This window comes from Antedon bifida, chromosome 4, assembly GCF_963402885.1.
Source record: "Antedon bifida chromosome 4, ecAntBifi1.1, whole genome shotgun sequence".
NCBI classification, from domain to species: domain Eukaryota; kingdom Metazoa; phylum Echinodermata; class Crinoidea; order Comatulida; family Antedonidae; genus Antedon; species Antedon bifida.
In genome coordinates this window covers 30,283,503-30,304,299 of record NC_136229.1, presented here as the reverse complement: position 1 = coordinate 30,304,299, position 20,797 = coordinate 30,283,503, and the positions used below count along the sequence as shown (strand labels likewise).

The 20,797-nt window shown below is 32.4% G+C and overlaps 1 protein-coding gene across 1 annotated transcript; it reads right to left on the bottom strand.

The window, feature by feature from the left end:
- Positions 1-2,520: 2,520 nt before the first annotated feature.
- On the bottom strand, positions 2,521-19,526 carry LOC144841530 (uncharacterized). The gene is made up of 24 exons (XM_078697897.1): positions 19,419-19,526; positions 18,329-18,562; positions 17,964-18,143; positions 17,351-17,410; positions 16,089-16,348; positions 14,906-14,992; positions 14,440-14,808; positions 14,174-14,247; positions 13,085-13,148; positions 12,317-12,571; positions 11,431-11,672; positions 10,987-11,236; positions 10,400-10,567; positions 9,822-10,196; positions 9,422-9,679; positions 9,203-9,317; positions 8,756-9,103; positions 6,518-8,485; positions 6,352-6,413; positions 5,875-5,978; positions 5,425-5,633; positions 4,460-4,679; positions 4,095-4,201; positions 2,521-3,636 (listed from the first exon to the last, which is right to left on the bottom strand). The coding sequence occupies exons 1-24, from the start codon at positions 19,477-19,479 to the stop codon at positions 3,563-3,565; spliced, it is 6,144 nt and encodes a 2,047-aa protein (XP_078554023.1). The 5' UTR covers positions 19,480-19,526; the 3' UTR covers positions 2,521-3,562.
- Between the last annotated feature and the right edge of the window lie 1,271 nt (positions 19,527-20,797).

Sequence of the window (20,797 nt, the reverse complement as noted above, 5' to 3'; positions counted from 1 at the left end):
TAATGGGAACTAGCGTGTGGTAAGACACAAGTTGTGTCTCCATGGTAGTAGTAGTAAATAAATAAAACATTTCTCAGTCAGGGGAAAAATGACAAAAGCTTTCCTACTTTCTGGGATTTTTATCAGATAATCTATTTTGTTTGAAAACTCTTTTCATTTAACTGTTTACCCGAACCAATGTATATAAATAGATATCGTCGTCGTCGTCAAAGCAAACTCTGATCAGAGCGTGGCTTTTGTAACAGTATTCTGAAACCATCTCCTGCCTGCTGTCATCCTACTTGCTTTCTCCATATAAAACATCTGTTATAGATATAGATTATATAAAATCGGCCCAATAATTGTATTACTATTTGTGATGGAAATATTTTATTTGAAAAAGGCAGCAGATTCTCGATAACTGTATCTCTTTCCAAGGTATCATAGGAATATTTGGTAATGCAACATCACGTGTGATTCACATGTATCTAGTAGTAACCTTACCCTTAAACTAACCTTACATGATACAGGTATCACATGTGATACAAATGAAATGCTGTATTACCGAATATTCCTGATACTTCGGAAATAGATAGTAATGTGGAGATACAGCATTGGGAATAGTTATGAGTTAACCTTGTTTAGCTTCCGTGTATTTCAGTTGTTCGCTGATCCTCAGTTGTGAACGTCCTATACATTGAATGTAGTATTAATCGTATTGACCAAATGTATTGACCAAAAATCGTTTCAGTGTTTGGTTACTATATACGTTGTTAAGATAACACAACCAGAAGACTGGGCTTCACGACCCCCGGATATTGTACGATTTAACAAACTAAATTTCTATTAATGTATCAGTACGCTAATATATGAATAGTAGTCTTTTAAAGCAATGATAAAGATAAAGAGACTAGTAAGTAAAGAAGGAGAGTAAAAAGATAAAAATATCTAGTTGTTATTGATGAATCTTTTGTGGGATAAACAAATACATAATGTTAAAAGTAAAGTATTGCCAGGCTTGTACTACTTCAAATCTGGTTCCAAAACATGTATCTTGCTTAATGCATAAAAAGTCTCCACAGTTTAACTAGTGTAATATTGTGTGGGGCACATCAAATAAATACTAATAAACTACAAATGCTACAAAACAGAGCAGCCAAAATTATTACAAACACAAGGAAATACGACTCAAGTACACAAGCCCTGTTAAATTGATCATGGCCTTATAGAAAAACATCCTTGTGGTGATACAAGCTTGTCCGTGTTAAAATAAAGTATTTATTATTATAGAATAATTGTTAAGAAAACTATATTTAAAAAGTAGGCCTATGTGAAAAGAGGAGGAGACACAATGTATCGCTATGGTATATTTGTAATTCCTAGGTACATAGATTCTCCGTTATTAATTAATGATAATAATTAATGCGCTCTAATGCATGTTCAGCTTTATGTAAACAGTTTGAGAATTGTTGACGTGTATGATTGATTGCGTTCGGAAACTTCTTGTGCGGGACGTCTAACTGTCCTACTTCGCGTCAAAATTTGGAACACTGCCTTTTTAAATGGCCTAGCTTCCCGGCCTAGCATTCGTCAGTGATTTACAATGGATACATTGAATAAAAGTATATATATACAACAAAATAACATAATGTTTACGTTCGACCAATGCAGAAGACAAGAGTTCGTGAAAAAATGTTTCTTTTTTATTTTACGCTCAACCGATCAGCATAAATTTGTTTATGAATTTTTTAATATTTAAAACCTGTAATGAACCATATATAATAATCGATTTTTATCAGATAATCTATATTGTTTGAAAACTCTTTATTTAACTGACTTTTTAACTTAACCCGAATCAATGTGTCTATAAATAGATGTCGTCGTCGTCGTCGTCGTCAAAGCAAACTCTGATCAGAGCCTAGCTTTTGTAACAGTATTCTGAAACCATCTCCTGCCTGCTGTCATCCTACTTGCTTTCTCCATATAAAACATCTGTTATAGATATAGATTATATTATAAAATCGGCCCAATAATTTTAATAATTATGAACCATATATAATAATCGAATTATTGCCAAATTAGGACTTCAGTTTTTGCAGTTGGAAGTTGAAAAACAATAGATTCATATCATAAATTGTGTTTTTCATATTATGTAAGTTTTATTTGTTTTTATACAAAAAAGTAAAAGAATCTTACTGACTTAACCGAATAAAGAATAAATGTTAAAAAATAAATTAACTTTAAAAAAAAAGAACTCTACCAATTGTGTTTTTTTTTTTTTTAATAAAAACCTTTCACCAATTTTCTTAAAATATAACTCTTATTATAAGGTTGAATACCTTTTCTGTTGGACGGAATACACATTTAATTATAACAGATCTTTAAACGACCACACACGGTTCACAGAGCACAAATATGTATTTATATAATTATTTTATTGCAATTATCTCAATATAAAAATTATGATTTTTTTAAATTATATAAGTTTAATGTTGTCAAGTAACTATTTGTAATTAAAACATTTATGATTTTTAAAAAAACTCTTTAAATTCAGGAAAATTAAAGTTAAGCTTGGTTGATTTCTTATTTTATAGCATTGCGAAGAAGTCCTAAAGCATTGTACATATACGGCGTCTTATAATAAACAATATTCATTTCAAACCAGGAGCTACCGTATCCTTTAACTATACTAACAAAAAACACCTCCACCCGCTTTTTTTTATTTAACACGTTAAGTATAATCCTTCCCTTCCTTAAAGATGTATTGTCCATTGGACTAATTCCAAAAAAATTGAAAATAAAAGATTTCGAAAAAAAGTGGGTCATTTTGAAGTATCATAATAGTTATTAACTTTCACCAAAAATTAGTCGAAAAAAAAATCATTTAACTGAAATACAGACGTTTTTTTTGTTCAAAAAATAACTTTGACTTCCAGTCAAAGTTTTGGATCAAAACATGTCCCATAATGGAACTCGCTTGTTTGGCTACTCTGTATGCATAATCATAAAACTTCCTCGCGATCTGTGTGAAAACACCTTCTCAACAATGACGAGTTGTAAACAATCCAAATTAGAATATGCATAATGCATACTCATGGTTTTAAATCTTTGGTTACTTTAGCTCGCGACGATTTTCTAGACAAAATGTAATCAAACTAATTTACCTGTTAATTACGTAAACTTGTTGTTTTTGGCTCGAATTTTCGACTTAAAGTGAATAACTTTAATATTACTTTGATATGGCCAATTTAAATTTAGAATATTTTGACCTTCATTTTTTTGTGTTCCAAGGGACAATACATCTTTAATATTAGTGAGCGACTATCTATTGTTCAAAAACAGTACATTTATACGTATAACAATAAACCCTTCACCTGTTTCCAAAAAAATATAACACTTATATACGGTTGAATCATGGAGGTATAAATCTAATTTTATATCTCCATGGTTGAATACTTGGAATACTTATCTTGGACGGAATATAAAAGATATGTAAACGACACATACTGTTCAGAGTAAAATATTCGTTATATTTAAATCAAAAAGTTAATAATAAAAACTATTTAATTTTATCGCAATTAATTCAGTTCCACGCATTTATGGAAGTAGGTGTTCCCGCTCGACTTCCTTTCAAGAACATCATACCATTCAATGAGCCTGTAAATACAAGATATTTCATCATAAGTTTATTTATTCATCCGTCGAATATCGATAAAATACAGATTACATTAGAAGAGAGAGAACAGGGTATACAGTTTGCAATGAAGTTATTGGTCAATCCAACAACTTAAGTACAAAAACACTTTATACAGAAAAAAAAGGGAAAAATCAACAAAGTACCATCAGCAAACTAACAAAAATCAATCAAATGAGACTTAACTAACAATTTAACAATTCACTTTGGTTTCAAAAAATGTAAAAATAGGCCTTTTATAAATTCTAATTATTTAACGGTTATATTAGGAAATGTATAAGTATATATCTATTTTATTTAAATTAAGATTTAACATTTGTTTTAGGTTAATACTGTCCACCTCTACCTCGATCCTTCTACGTTTTACAGTGCCTAAATATTACATGACTTCTTTATTGTTGGCTTGGAGTTTTTTACTTACCAGATGAAATTGCGTTTGATGCATCTGTTGATATTGTAGGAGAAGGAGACGATGATATGGAAATGATTTTACTACTCATGTAGCTGTTTTGGTTTTGTCGATGATGCCTTGTAACAAACAAAAATAATATAATATTATTTCAAAATTCAGTTTAAATATAGCTAATTAAATATGCTTTTAAATTTCTTAAAGGAAAACAAAGTTGGCTGTTTGATCACATTGACACGAATCCGTAACAAGCAGTACCATCAGAGAAACCTAACGTCTACGGCTTTCCTTTTTTAAGGCATCTCGACCATAAGAACATTGCCTTTTTTGGGAACAGTCGCTTATATACTAAAATTGTTTAAATAGTAAATACACACCATTTGTAAACTCCAAACGCAAATCCGAACACAATGATCACCATGAAACAACAAACTCCAATCAGTATGAATACAGTGTATGATTCATCATCACCAGGTTTTTTTTCATCTTTTTCTTCAGAATACAGGGAAACATCTATGATTTCCATCTGAATAGCAGCCTCAATGCTCTCTTTTTCTTGTTCAATTGCAGATTTTACAACTTTAGCCGAAATGTATTCTGAAACAAAATGTATAATGATATAATATTATTATTTAACTTTATTTCTAAAAAATGTAATATAACTATTAAATATCAACTTAAACCATTTCAATTTTTGAATGTTTAAAAATCGAAAAGATGTGGTTGGAGCTCAAGAGTCTTGTTTACTCTCGAAAGTGTGTTTTCTTATTATTTAAACTTCCTCGCTGAAATTCAGAATTATAGTCAATACAAACTGTATGTATAATCAGATTATTAATAATATACTCTAAAGCAGTAGTTTATTATAATCAGGCGGGTTGACGATTTTGCCATTTATACAAGCATGTAGAAACGTTTCATTAATCTTGCATTTTGAAGGATAGCTTAGTTACTTAGTTAACTTTCTATTGCTTAAGATAAAATTAATATAAAACGTTGAATTAAAAAACATTGTTCGCTGACAAAAGTTTAAATAAAACCCCGAAGCTATCTCGTTTATAATGAATAATTGTACAGTGATTTTATTTTCTCTTTTTACATTGCCTAATAAAGTAGTAGGATGTGGTATCGCTTGTTGAACAAAGTAGTAATAAATTATTAAATTGCACCCGATTATTGGTACTAGATTTATCCAGTACCATAATAGAACAAATATGGTTGAAACAAACAATTGTTTTTAATGTTGTTGTTGCTTTTAATTTAATAATAATATTTTGAACATTATTGCGATATTTTATTTTTCAGATGAACATTATTATATTATTTGCTTCTAAAATCTTACCATTAGCCACAGTATCTCTACGGGAAATTGAATGTTTTTTATTGTTAGTTGAATCCCTCTTTTGTCTTTCACCATTGTTTTGGAAACATGTATTAGAATAATCTTTGTATCCAACAGACATAACGATGTCAATCTGGTTATTATCAATCGTTTCATCAGTCAGCTTTATTTGTCCGATACTTGTAATATCTTCATTTAACGTATTTTTTCTGGTGACAGAAAATAAAATATTAATTTGTTTTTATTGTTGGATTGTTTAAATGGCTTTCACATCATAATGAAATATTTATTTAATTTCACCATATAGAAAACAAAAACGAGCACACAGACAGAACAAATGTAAATCAATGAAAAAAGATTACCCAAATATTTATTTATTTAATAGTGTACTTTTTACTTTATTTATTGATTGATTAATTTATTTATTGATTAAATCGTTTCATAACTTACCTATTGGTTTCAGTCCAATCGCAGCAACTAGCAGCATTTAGAAGGCAATAGGTGTTCATAGCGCGCATCACGCCTATGCGAAATACTTCTTTCACTGTAAGCCACTGTAAAGTTGTAATGTAGGACGAATTATTTTTTAAACATAAGAATAGTATACTATTTGTACAGTGTAAACGACTTATATTCCATATTATTTATCTGCTAAAGAAATAAAAAGACAGATTCAATCTTGCAGAAATAACAGAATAAATAATTCCAATAAATATTGTATTTATTGTCCCCCAAACTAACTTTTTTATTTTATGATTTAAGTTATAAAAAAGACAAAATAAATATTTTCAACAACGAAAGAATTATTTATTTTTCAATTAAATATTTGTTTACATCAAATTGTTGGTCAAACTGAATAATAACTATTATGTGACATGTATGTAAATGGCATATTCAAGAAAAAGCCATAGTTGTTTGTTTGCTTACCGATACTGCAAGACCTTTTAATTGTAATAATACGGCGTAGTCAAAATAATTATCGACTGTGCCTGTAAGATACGAAATTACATGTTTTTAAACAAAGCATTTATTAATTTCTGAAAAAGTTAAGACTTTTAAATATTTTTTGTTAAGACATAAATAGTATGCTTACCTGAAAATGTTGTTAATTTAATCTCTGCTTCAGTCACTGGTTCAGTAAAGATATGCTCATTGGTGTGTGGCTCCTCAGAACTAATGTCCGTCTGTGGTGTTGATTTAAATGAAGTTATATATTTTTTTTTTGATGTAACGTCATTAGTAGTAGTTCTTCCTAATGTTGTTAGACCATGCACATCAGTACGATCGTCTTGAAGGACTGTAGGTTCATCGTATGAGTTAGTGCGAACAGAACTGGTAGAATGGCCAGACGTGCTCTTAGTATGTGTAGTTAAAACATGACTGCTAGAACTAGAGGGATTTGGTGATGATGTATAGTATTGTGTTCCCTGTGCTGTTAACCTTTCTGTTGCCTTTGTTCCAGTAGATGCATCAGTATTATCAACTGTTTTGAAATCATGTGACGCCATTACGTTCGAGGTCGTAGTTTTAGATTTAGTGGTCATAATCATTGATACAGTTGTTTCACGCTCTGGTACGTTTACAACTGTAGTTTGTTTGGATGTGTGAGCATCACTCGATCTTGAAGTTATAGACGGCTGTGTAGAAGTATCTATGTCTTGAATGTTAGTTTGTTTGGATGTGTCACCATCACTCGATCCTGAGGTTGTAGACGGCTGTGCAGAAGTATCTATGTCTTGAATGGTAGTTTGTTTGGATGTATCGCCATCACTCGATCCTGAGGTTATAGACGGCTGTGTAGAAGTATCTATGTCTTGAATGGTAGTTTGTTTGGATGTGTCACCATCACTCGATCCTAAGGTTATAGACGGCTGTGTAGAAGTATCAATGTCTTGAATGGTAGTTTGTTTGGATGTATCACCATCACTCGATCCTGAGGTTATAGACGGCTGTGTAGAAGTATCTATTTCTTGAATGGTAGTTTGTTTGGATGTGTCACCATCAATCCATCCTGAGGTTATAGACGGCTGTGTAGAAGTATCTATCTCTTGAATGGTAGTTTGTTTGGATGTGTCACCATCACTCGATCTTGAGGTTATAGACGGCTGTGTAGAAGTATCTATGTCTTGAATAGTAGTTTGTTTGGATGTGTCACCATCACTCGATCCTGAGGTTATAGACGGCTGTGTAGAAGTATCTATGTCTTGAATGGTAGTTTGTTTGGATGTATCACCATCACTCGATCCTGAGGTTATAGACGGCTGTGTAGAAGTATCTATGTCTTGAATGGTAGTTTGTTTGGATGTATCACCATCACTCGATCCTGAGGTTGTAGACGGCTGTGCAGAAGTATCTATGTCTTGAATGTTAGTTTGTTTGGATGTGTCACCATCACTCGATCCTGAGGTTGTAGACGGCTGTGCAGAAGTATCTATGTCTTGAATGGTAGTTTGTTTGGATGTATCACCATCACTCGATCCTGAGGTTATAGACGGCTGTGCAGAAGTATCTATGTCTTGAATGTTAGTTTGTTTGGATGTGTCACCATCACTCGATCCTGAGGTTATAGACGGCTGTGTAGAAGTATCTATGTCTTGAATGTTAGTTTGTTTGGATGTGTCACCATCACTCGATCCTAAGGTTATAGACGATTGTGTAGAAGTATCTATTTCTTGAATGGTAGTTTGTTTGGATGTGTCACCATCACTCGATCCTGAGGTTCTAGACGATTGTGTAGAAGTATCTATTTCTTGAATGGTAGTTTGTTTGGATGTGTCACCATCACTCGATCCTGAGGTTATAGACGGCTGTGTAGAAGTATATATTTCATAAATGGTAGTTTGTTTGGATGTGTCACCATCACTCGTACTATGTATTGTTCCCTTTTCCAAGAACGTTACGTCAGCATATGTGCTCTCAGTGATACTTGATGCTGGGACCGATGAAGATTCGCTAACTATATGTGTTGGTGTACTTACAGGATCGTTCACATTGGCCGTTGACATAATTGTGTTCTCGGTTCTAAATGAAGTCGAGTGTGTTCCTTCAGCTTTAGGTGTTTCTGGAAAATAAGGTACAACATTTAAACATAGCTGAAAAACAATATGTACACATCATTGGCAAGTTTTAATTCATATAAATTACTGTTGAAAAAACGTTATAAAGTGGACTGTAGGTACAATTTTTTTCTTTAATTTAATAGTGGACGGTAACACTGCTGGAAATATTGGTACTTGCTGATTTTGTGTATTAGTTTTAAATCAATCAATAGTGTAGTATATATGTTTGTTTAAATCAAACTGTGCAAAACATATAATTACTGTATACCTACCCTCCGACGTTTCAGAAGTAACACACTCATATAAACTGGATCCGTTTACAAAAGCACACTCTTGGCCATTTTCGCATTTGCACACATCAACGCTGAAATTAAACGTGGCTGAAAACCCACACTTGTCTTGCATGTGTATCTCAAACACCGATTTATGATTTGACATTAACGCTACAGGTGTCCAGTTAAACTCTCCGGTTTCAGAGAGTGTTGCATCTTCATCTCCATTTTGTTTACTAAATATTATGCCACAGCCTTCAGGATCCTCTATATCAAACGCAAATGTGATTGGATCTTGATGAATAGCTGGGTATGGATTGGACGTGTACATTATTGGCGCTGTATCATCTACGAAAGTTTGGAAAGATAATGCATTATAAGATTATTCATCTTCACCTAAATACTCTATGACAACAAAGAAGAATGTGTAAAGTGGGCTGTTCTAACCTTGGCGAGTTATCCAGGTGTCTACAGACAAGTCTGGTAAACATTGTTGACAACAATCTTCTGTGTTTACATCAAATGCAGCGTAGCAGTGACCATTGATATTGCATGAGTTATTCTATAAAAAAATAATGACACAGTTCAAATGCATTTTAAAGTTATTGCTTTTAACTTATAAATCATAACATTATTATAATTATGTTAAAACAATACCATATTTACCTTTAAGTAACATTCTCCTTCTGATGCATTGCATACTTGACAGACAGAATCGTATACAATCAATATTGCCATTTCTTCACTTTTCAGTTCACCATCATTACTAATTGATATCAGATAACCACTCGCTACAACACCTTCTCCTGGTGAATCTGGTTGAACTGCAGGTTCCGGTAAGGGACATTTTACTTCTTGATCAGTTCTAAAGATTCCTGATACTATGGAAGTTTCTGGGAGCAATGTTATGCCAATTTCACTCACCTACAGTAAGATGTTTGGAATTATATTTACGTAATAAATAATATAAATTATTAAAAGAAACATTTTCACTTTGGATCACTAATTCAAATAAAATAAGCAATGTTTATACTGGTTGCTTTATAAAAAACAATGCGAAACTTGCATTTATGTTTTGGATGTGACAGGTAATATTTCCTCTTTCATCAAAGTTTTCTCCGTACACTTTAGCTGATCTACATGGTCTGCTACTGACATCACAGAGACCATCACCAAGAACTGCAAATACTAAAGGTGGTTCAGCGAGTGAAATAGAGCAATCACTCCCGCCAAAACCTTCGATGCATTCACATGTTCCATTTATACATTCTCCATTGTTGTTACATTCGTTCACACAGAGTTTGCCTAACAGTTCTGTTGGTAGCGCAATCGTTCCATTTTCTGACACTTCCCAGTATTGTGGATTTGTAGTTAGCTCTAACTGGCAGCTATCTTGAAGTTCTGTTATTGTTTGTTTAGCAATAGAAGCATCATCTGTTACCTATAAAATAATGCAAAAACGTTTACCATCAACAACTACAAAGAAACTATTTTGTGAAAGAGGGAGAATATCTTTTATACAATGTTGGCAACGTTTGGGCATTCAGCATTCTCATGCACAACGCTTTGATTATATTATTTATGTTTTGTAAATGTAACATCCAATTGTAACGAAGTATAAGAATAAGAATAACAAAACATCACCAAAATGTCAATAATACATCCATCAATGATGTCATCAATAGTGATTGACCCGTTGTTTATTGCATCTAAGCATACTTCATACGTTGTTGAGTTCAGCAGAGTTTCTGTACACAGTTTCCTTGTATACTCTTCAGTAAATCCATTGCCGGCAGTTGGAAATGTTGGAACCTAAAACATTTTGAGTACATGTGTTAGTATATGCATGATGAAAGTATATAAAACAGTCGTTATTTGGTTTTAGAACACACATACCTTTAACGAGAAGCTATAAGGTCAAGGCGTATTCGAGAAGGCAGCACTTCAACATTGGACGCGAAGTAGAACGGCGCATACTACAGTTTTGTGTACAGGTTAATCAGCCTACTGTAGAATTGATCGTGTCGCGCGCGGGTGGTTAATCATTATTTTTTAATTGATTTACGTTTAACACAAGTCCATTCTTGTTAAAACAAGGATGGACTTGGGTATAACGTAATTCAATTGGTATATACTAAATCGCACGCATGATGACATAAGTCTTCAAAAAAGAAATTTAAAAAAAAGTAAATAAATTAATGGAAATAATAATATAACAACTGTATTAATACTTGTGGTTCAAAGTCAGGGTCATCGTTGATGTCAGTGAATTCGTAATTTCCTGCCTGATCATCAAGATCTATCTCTTCTACTGCTTTCTTTCTTCTATTGTTACCACAGCCTAGATTATTGTTTTCGGCATTCAGTCCATTACAGTAACCACATTCAAAACCATCTTCTCCACATGTACAGAAACTGTCAATTGGATACGTATCGCCATCGTATAGCTTCCCCATAAATATATTGTCGTCGTTGTTCACACTGCATGATGGATATATGAAAACATTTAAATAACGATTTGAATAACTATCACATTTTAAAACTAGAATAGATGTTCTTTTAAAATATTATGAAAATCGGGCAATAACTGTTTGAGTAATCATGACCTCACGCCATTCTGACATCATGGTATATAAAGTGTTGCAACTTATTTAACTAAGAAGGTGTTGAATTACCTCCAACTATTAGAGAATGCATTTGAAACTTCTCTACTGCGAGTAGTCGGTTCGCATTCTGTGTTTCCACATTCATAATCAGGATCAGGACCGTAGTGACCATCATTCGTTTTGTCGTTATCAAAGTTACCACACAAACCTTTGACATTCTCAAAATCATCCCACGATCCGGTTAGAAATATGTGTATATAATGGCTTCCAAATAGAATAATTCTTATGAAGGATCCCGTTGGAAGGGAAATCTATGTAATAAATAATGTAATTATTTTTTTTAAATCATGTTTGCTTATGTTTTAAAAGTATTTTGTTTGTCGTTGTCAAAGTTACCACACAAACCGTTGACATTCTCAAAATCATCCCACGATCCGGTTAGACGTATTTCTATAGAGTTCCTCCAAAATAAAGTAAATCTTATGAAGGATCCCGTTGGAAGAGAAGTCTATGTAATAAATAATGTAATTTTTTTTTTAAAATTTTTGTTTATGTTTTAAAAGTATTGTTTACATAAAATTTGAACCAAATATATATGTGTTTTATACAAAAGTTACTCTAGTTTTTCATTACATTCCTTTTTTTTCCTGTTTTAATAATGTACAAAACTTACAATATGATATTAAACTAATACAGTATATTAAAAATTATTTTTAAAGTGGATCGTGCTTAACAAAAGGAAATATACAGTATTCGAGATTTTATAACGAGAATCATGTCGGAGATATTCCTTAATAAATTATTTGTTTTTGTTACTGGTTTTTAAAATACTTATTTTACATAATAAAATACACAAATTCATCAAATTTCGTTGGTACTAAGGTGATCTTCCAATTTGGTTTTAAATGTGACATACTCTTCATAAAATAAGAAAAGTATACATTATTGCACTTACTAGGAATTGTCCGTTACTATAACTGAGAGATGCACCAGGAGTTCTTTCACCGTCTTTTAATATTTCAGCTGTTGTCACTTTCGTATTAGTAGAAGTCCGCACCTCTTTTACCACTCCGTCGTGTGTTGCTTTAAATATTGTGTATGTGTTACCTGCATTATTACATCGATCAACTATCAAATGAGTGTGGCCAACTTGAGCAGCAACTCCACATGCACACGATACACCCCCACACACACTCAATCGAGTCTGAACCTAAGGAAGTAGCCACATTGTTTATATTATAATAACAGTAATCTTTATTTAATCGAGTAGTCATTGGAACTAGTTGAAATTAGTAGGCCTATGTGTGAGTACTTGATGAATGAAAAATTCCAAACATTTTTTGAAAAATTGAAAAAAATACATTAAAAACAAAATATGTAATTAAATGTCTTCAACAGTTGCTAAACAACCATGCTAACATAACATACATTACATAGATGCAATCTAGTCTGAATCTGAGAAAGTAGCCATAATGCCTTCAATAACATATTATTGATATTAACCGATTAAACATTAGATTAAATGTGCAAATTGTGGCATTTATAGCGATGGTGATTTTGGGGGAAGCGACGACTGAGGAGTTCAGAAGTAGAGAACATTTATTTGTTGTTTTTTGCGCTTTTTTGTTTTTTTTACGATTTAATGTACTAATTATTATTATCTTTAGTAAGGAGGAATGTGCTGTTGGTTAAATAGGTTATTGTAGTTTTGAGAAATATTTACCTTAATGGGCAAAGTATTATGCTCGTAAAATAAGTAGTATCCAGTTTTATAAATATGATAGTACCTGTAGAACAGTGAAAGAAAATTTCAATTTATTATATTTCTGTAATTATTCCGTCACTTCCTACTGCATAGTAAATACTATTTTAGAATATATTTCGAAATGTCCTCTAAAAACAAAATATTCTTTAGAAATAATAAGGTATACCATATTATTTGATCTCTGTTGCGGAGTTGTTCAACCATACCAAACTTGCTGGGTGTTGAGAGTCAAATGTGGAACATACCATGATAAATATAGTGGTTCAATGGTAGGATGTCATACCAACCAACATTTTCAGGGTTCGCTTGGTTTAGGACGGTTGGCGTAATTGTTCGTATAGCCTTTACCGGAAAATCCGAGAGATTGCAAGGTGATATTTCTAAAATATAACTGAATCTAAATAATCTCTACCTCAAACCAAATAAGGTCGATTGGTTTTGAACCGAGGGCTCCTGTTCCACAAATCTATAGCATTTAGCTAAATGATTGATTTGGCTTTTTGATATATTCTCATGCTTAGCACCTGTATAATGTCTTTATTGTCATTCACAATATTGAATATCGAAACGTGGCAGGCTATGGGCGCTTGACCTTTGACAAGATCGCCTAAAATTATAACTACGGTACTTATTATTGTATATTAAGGAATATTCGCTCCATAATCTGTTTGCTTTTAGCCTTCCTTATATCTAACAAATATTACTGTTAATGTATTTGTATGTAAACACTACTGACATTATTTCATGATGACATTTCACGTACGACTCTTCATAACAATTTCGAATCTAAAAGCCCGAGGTGATCATTCGGGAAAACGCCTCATGACGTGACCTACAGTTTTTTTCCTACAAAACTCCTATCCATCACAACGTAGGTCTGACGTTAGTCTGGGTTCCATACAGAGTTTTGACTTAATATTAGTCAAAAGATAAATATTTTGACACATATGGTGTATATTACTTGAGACATCGAAATAACTACATACTTGGGGGGGGGGGCAAGTCCGACGTGCATGTGATGTAATAAATAAATATACAACAACCTACCAACCATCAAACGTTGTATAATGTGGATCGCCTGTCCCCTTACACTGCTTCGGGTTCACACCTTTTGCAATAACCTTTCAAGAAGTATATTAGTATTATTAATAACTGCAAATTATTAGTATGTGATCACTCTGCCCAGTGACTTCACGTTTGTTCCGTTGATTAAGATTGTTATTCATTGGTTACAAAAAAACAACCTTGGAGGGAGTTCTTTGGAAAGCCGAACATTGTTATGGACTTGCAGAAAATAAATTGGTGATACTTACTTTGAAAGTTGGAAAGTTTGTGAGTCTTCCTTTCCATATATTACTAACTGAAGAAAACGTGGTTTGATCGCCTACAAATTCGATGTAGTTAGCTTTGTTTAAGTAATTGATGGCAACGTTTTTAGTTCCAGAGATAGTAAACGTTGCAGGAGAATCGCTGGTTATTTCTTTATGACATGATTCTTTTACAACGGCACCTTCACCATTGGTTTCAGCTTTTATGATAACTTTTACTCCAGGACAATGGAAAATCTTGTCACATATGTCATGGTAGACACTTCCTCCAACAATCGGGATCGTTGATGATACATTAAACTCAATTAGTTCATTTACACCAATTACAAATTCAACTGTATTATTTGGTTCAATCTTAAAACAAAATTAAAAGTAAAATTATTACAAAATTGGAACAGACTATGTTAGCCTAATTATAAGAATACATTCTCAATAATTAACTTTCAATTACCGTCAATCCTGCATAGAATGTGTTACTTCTTACTCCAGGTGAAAACGCGTCTTGATCCTTGAATTTGAGACTAACTTCACATTGGATCTAAGCATAGAAACAAACACCAAGTATAAAATAATGGGAATAAATAAAAGGCATACACCAAATCAAGGACTGTGATGTAATAATAGATCAAATATTTTGTTAAGCTTAAGCTTTACGCCTTTTAGTTTTTTTTTTTCGACCTGTTGCCACACTTTTTTTTATTATTTCATTTCCAAAAACACAACGCGCCACCAGCTGTGGCAACAAGACAAAAACAAACAAAAAAAACATTGCCACACCTGTCATTTAATAGCCACCCGTATTTTCCATCTTAGGTTATTTACTTGTAATAACAAACAATTGTGTCAAGTTTTTAATGTATATCAATGTAAAAACGTTTATAAAGAAAACATCAATTGGACAACTTATAACGGAGAGTGAGTGACGAACTGATTAATTTGGGGATCCAATGCTTTATACACACAGAGGATCTATACTTTCTCCCGCTCCTCCCCAAGTACGATTTAAGAAGGAGAGCCTGACGCTCCTTTCCTAAACACTTCTGGGTCCGCCTGTATATGACCAACGTCTACAGTTATACACATACATATAATATATGGAAGGCCCTAACCTCTAGTTAAAATGCATTTTATAAACTATGGTATTATTAAATTGTATAGTAGTCCAAAATATTATGTTGATATGGCACGTGGCCATTATTGTTTATATTGCGGCTGTTCTGTTGTCTCCGTTTTGGAGGAGCCGGTGGTTGTCCGGTTATCATCTGAAAGCAATCATGTTCATACCTTGTTTTTCTATAATGTTCATAAATCGCCAAAAACGATAGATTGTGACATGACACGCTTGTGCCGAATCCTTCAATTGAAGTATAAAATATTGATCAGAAATGAACTAAACAGAATAAATTATTTTTGCTGCATTGTCATCAAGATCTACCTGCAGTGTCTGGACCCCTTCTGTGACCCCTGGTTTAGGTACAAATGTCAACAAAGGTTGAAAACAATCTAAACGCTGCACCTTCCGTCAAAATGCTATGACCAAAGTCGAATGTTATGGATAAACTGATGATCTGATTCGTTAATTTAGTTTAATATTATTATTAGAAACACTTCATTTATCATTTTTAAATACTTACGTTTGAGCCAAGTCTGCTGTTAAGGATACACTGATGAGGTAAGCCATCCTCACACCCCGTCGTCGTGGCTTTGTTATACTCGTCGCTAATTTTATTTCGGTTCATCTCATCATAAACCATTTCGTCGTCAATAAACCAGCGCACAAAGTAATCTATCTCATCCAACACTTCAGCTGAATTTATATTGCAGACTGCTGATATACCAATATCCTCAGCTTCGAAGGTTAATGTGGGCTCCTCGTTAAATTTGGGAAAACTTGCTGCAATTTTAATTAATATATATCATTTATTGCAATAGTTTGTAATATATTAGAGAAAAAACCAAACACAAAACGTAAAGCATGGTGATTTCATATAATATGGAGAAAAGATGTTTATCCAGTCAGCTGTTCTTTCGTTTCGCTAATCTCTAAAAAGTCTACTAGTTCCGACATTTGACAAACTCGCCATCTGGTCTGACATGACCTGCCTAACTTCCCATCCGTATCTTGTTTGTGAGTTTATGATCAGAGGTCTGGAAGAGGCTAAATTGAACGTTTTTTGTAAATTTTCAAACACTAGTCCTCAAACTTGGTGGTGCAATTCGGTAAACAAAAAACTAGTTAGGCCGTCAAAGGTCATAGGTTAAAATCAATCAGAATTTGTCTAATTGCTCTGATCGAGCTGAAACTTGTCGAAAACAATCCTGAGGATAGCGGGAGATTGAACATGATATCAAGAAGAGCACCCCCATGATCGTGCAATGTCAAAGGTTAAGGAAAAATCAAAACCGAATCTCTTGATGATTAGTATAATTCATCGAGTGTTGAAATAGTAGGGTCAAGGGTCACATCACGCATATGACAGGATTTATTTATAGTATAGTATCTCTAGTTATTTATTTCGTTTAGTAAAAAATCAAGAATTAAATAACATGAAATAATATAAGAATGTATAAAATGACAGATAATGTGCTATAAAAATGTATTTACATTACATGGATTGTCATTCAAATTATAAAAAGTCAAAAGGAAAATCATTTATTTGGAATTGATATTTAATTATACATTTTTAATTAATTCATTCAATTAAATTGTATTAGCTACCGATGCCATATCCGCATAAACAGACAAAATACAATTAATTAATTTCTCGTATCTAGCTTGTTAAATAGCAATCATGATTATTGTTAATAATGACAAACTAACTAGACACGATGACGATGACGTTCAAATCAAGTACATATTATTCAAACCGTTTAAAACCAAAAAGATGTTGCTTACCATAGCATGGTGGAAAACCAGTCGATGAGGTCGTATTACCATCACAAGGTATTTGAGAATCTGAAAAAAAAAAAGAATAAACTCCTTGTAAATGTCATAAATAGTATGAATTTTTATTTATTTTTGTATTACTCTCTTCGCTGTTCTCGATAAATCTTCGACGTAAATGACTGCAACAAAGGCAAAGCAAAACACACAACAAACATTTAAAAGGCACATACATAAATATTTACACAATGCATCACAGAACTTAATCCACCCAAAATGCATATACTATCTATAAATCTTAGCGTTCAGAGAAAACCCTGTTCAGGGCAAATCGTTTAACCTAAATTTTCGTTATAAATAATTATCTAACAGTTACGTTAAGTGTTTAAAATCAGTACCGAAAGTATGTACCAACTTCCTATTCAATAATGATTCTTGAAGTTAAGCGCGATTTACCGAATTTTGCCGCTACGTAAATTTATATATGTATTGTTTTGAATTAACAACTTTTAAAAACCTTATTTCAATTCATTTCCGGATTGTTGTATATGAAGTTGAGTTTCCTGTTATCCTCAACTGGAAAAGGAGGGGTAACAAATTATTTTTAGCATAAATGCATGATTACCTGTGCAGTAGCCCATTGACGTCCCCGGAGTGTCAATAAGGTAATGAACAAAATATGAATCATCGTCCTCAGTTGAACATGCTTTTAAGCAAAGATCTATCGAATATCCACACGCCCCTGTAAATGTTGGTACGCAGCCAGTGACGGTTTTCACCTCGTCTCCGAGTGCTGGATATGTACCTATATATAGTTGAATTAGTTAATTATGTTAATCGTTAATGGTTTATTTCATGGTTTGTTAGTTTGATTAAAAACCGGGGAAATTCACATTGATACATATCCTTGTAAAGCATTCATTACTTTTTTTAGGGAAATCGTGAATTAACATTTGTAGGTCCATGATCTGTAAAAAAATATCAACAAACCATCAATCCAAACTGGGTATAGAGTTCCACATTTTAACAGTCCTGGTGATGAGGTTGGCATTCTAATATCGATCCTATCACCCTCATTTCTCAGCTTGTACCAGCCATCTATTATAAAATCATCAGATATTATAAACCCAGACTCGGTGTCATATCGAATGCTACGATGCCAGTCTGTAAGCACAAGGTCAGTATCACATGGGTCACCCTCAGTTGCAAGGCAGTCTTCATTCCCTATGCATATAAAAAAACAATTTATGTCTGTCTAAATTTAAGTCTATAAAATAACTAACAAGAAGAGCCTAATAATAAATAGTGTAGGCAAAGATTCAACAATGATTTATTTAATTCGGACCTTCAGAACGGTGACACACAACAATTTGTGGTGCGATCAAAAAAGGGACTAATTTATTCGAATTACTGTTTGAATGACTTAGTTTTTATTATTATAATTAATCATTGGATTTCATAAAAATCACGCGTGCAACTTTGACGTCATTAAAGATGCACAACTGTTGAAACGTTTAGAGATACGCTAGACACACAAATGGAGGAGAACGAAAACAGAATGACAAAGAAAAAAAAAGAAAATAAGAAACAGGACAATTCAAGGAGTTATTGTCCTATTTCTTATTTTTTTTCTTATTTTTTTAAAAATAAATAAATATGTTGTACAATAAAGATCACCTAATTAGGTTACCTTCTATTATACTTTGCTCTAATAATCTTTCCAAGCTATACACATGCTTAAATAATAATGTATTATTTTAATTGAATGTCTAACTCTCAGGGACATTATTTCTTTTTTTTTATTAGTTAGTGGAAACGCAATAGTACACTTTAACATTCATACAGTTACTAATTTGTGTTTTATTCATTATAAGTAGGAGGCCTACACCAGCGTATGCTAAACTAACATTCAACTTCAACATTTACTTTAATTTGAACATCATGTTTTACATTTTATAATCACCATGTAAAAAAAGTGTCTGACTACACACCTACATTAGGCCTAATTAGTAATGAGTGACAGATAGCAAAGACAAACTAAACACAGTTTTTTTAAATAATAATAAAAAAAATACTGTACCGTTTATACAAATAGCAAGTGATAAAATCAAAGTAAATTTTGAAAATATAAAGAGTTTCATTTTGTATTTAGTACTTCCGTCATCATATACAGTACCGTACCACTGTCTAAGCAACTCATACAACTGATGTAAATTTGTGTGTGCTTGTGTATATGTATAAACTACGCATGCGTATAACATCTTACCGATAATAAAACTTTAAAGTGCCTCGTAGTATCTGCGATTCAAAATCAGCTAGTTATTGTTATAGATAAACAATACCTGTAGTTTTCTTTTCATGATTTTTGCATAGCAACGACTGGATTACGTGTTTCAAAAGTTTAATATAATATTATTGTAAAACTATAAAAGTAACTATTGAAGCTGATGTCATTGTGTGTCCTATAAACCACACATACGTGTTTATCCTTAACTATTTTTATTAACACAACCTTTTTTTGTTAATTCATGTTTTGCGTACATTTCCTAGTAACGACTTTAAACACAATATTACCAAAATTAAAGATGGATTGTACTATGTAGTTAATTTGTGATTTTAACACATTTTGTATTTTCAATACGTGGTAAATTGCTCCTATCGTAAAAAAAGGTCGCATATTATAACCCATAACTTGTTGATTGAGTATAGCGATCAATTTTTATATACTTTATAGTTGTCATGGGGAAATTTTTGTTTTAGTCCGTATTGTTTACATTTTAGCATAAACTATTTGTTTTTTAGAATTAAAGATGTTATGACGAATCTTTGAATTTGTCTAAGCTAAATCTTGTGACCAAATCCGTTTTCATTTATACCCAGTCGTACTGATCTAACCCGAGACACAAGAACGTATTCAAAATAAACCATTCGAAAATGCAGTATAGTAGGGGAAATTAATTATAGAAAGTAACACTACAGGTTGATGTAAACATTTCTTTTGTATGCTATTGCTTATAGAAAACAGAACCGCTTATAATCAACTCGAACGTCTTTTTTTTTAAATTATTTATAATTAATGTTCGGATCATGAAAAAAAAGATCATCTGTGAGACAGGGAACACATGTCCAGATATATCGATATGAACAGAATTTAATTTTCTGAAATATCATGTAGACTGGTAAATAAAATAGTAAAAATGGCAATTATCTCCTCCGTAAAGGTAAAAATAGTGTTACATACGTGTTTATATAACAGATTGTCTATCTGGAATACACTCTCTTTTAAAAGAATACGGGGAATCCCCGTACACGTACCAGTGTACAAAGAATATAATATTTATTAGCAGAAACATGGTCTATTTATATATTGTGGAATGTATCGTCTTGGTAACAAGAGCACTGTTTTGCTGTTTTTTCTAAAAATATCTAGATGTTTTTGTTGGGGTAATATTAATAATC

Coding starts and splice junctions, on each gene's coding strand:
- LOC144841530 (XM_078697897.1), bottom strand. CDS start 19,479: ATGAAACTCTTTATATTTTCAAAATTTACTTTGATTTTATCACTTGCT. Junction 18,563..19,418: donor ACTTGCTATTTGTATAAACG/GTACAGTATTTT, acceptor TTATATGCATAG/GGAATGAAGACTGCCTTGCA. Junction 16,349..17,350: donor TGGTTTTCCACCATGCTATG/GTAAGCAACATC, acceptor TTAAAATTGCAG/CAAGTTTTCCCAAATTTAAC.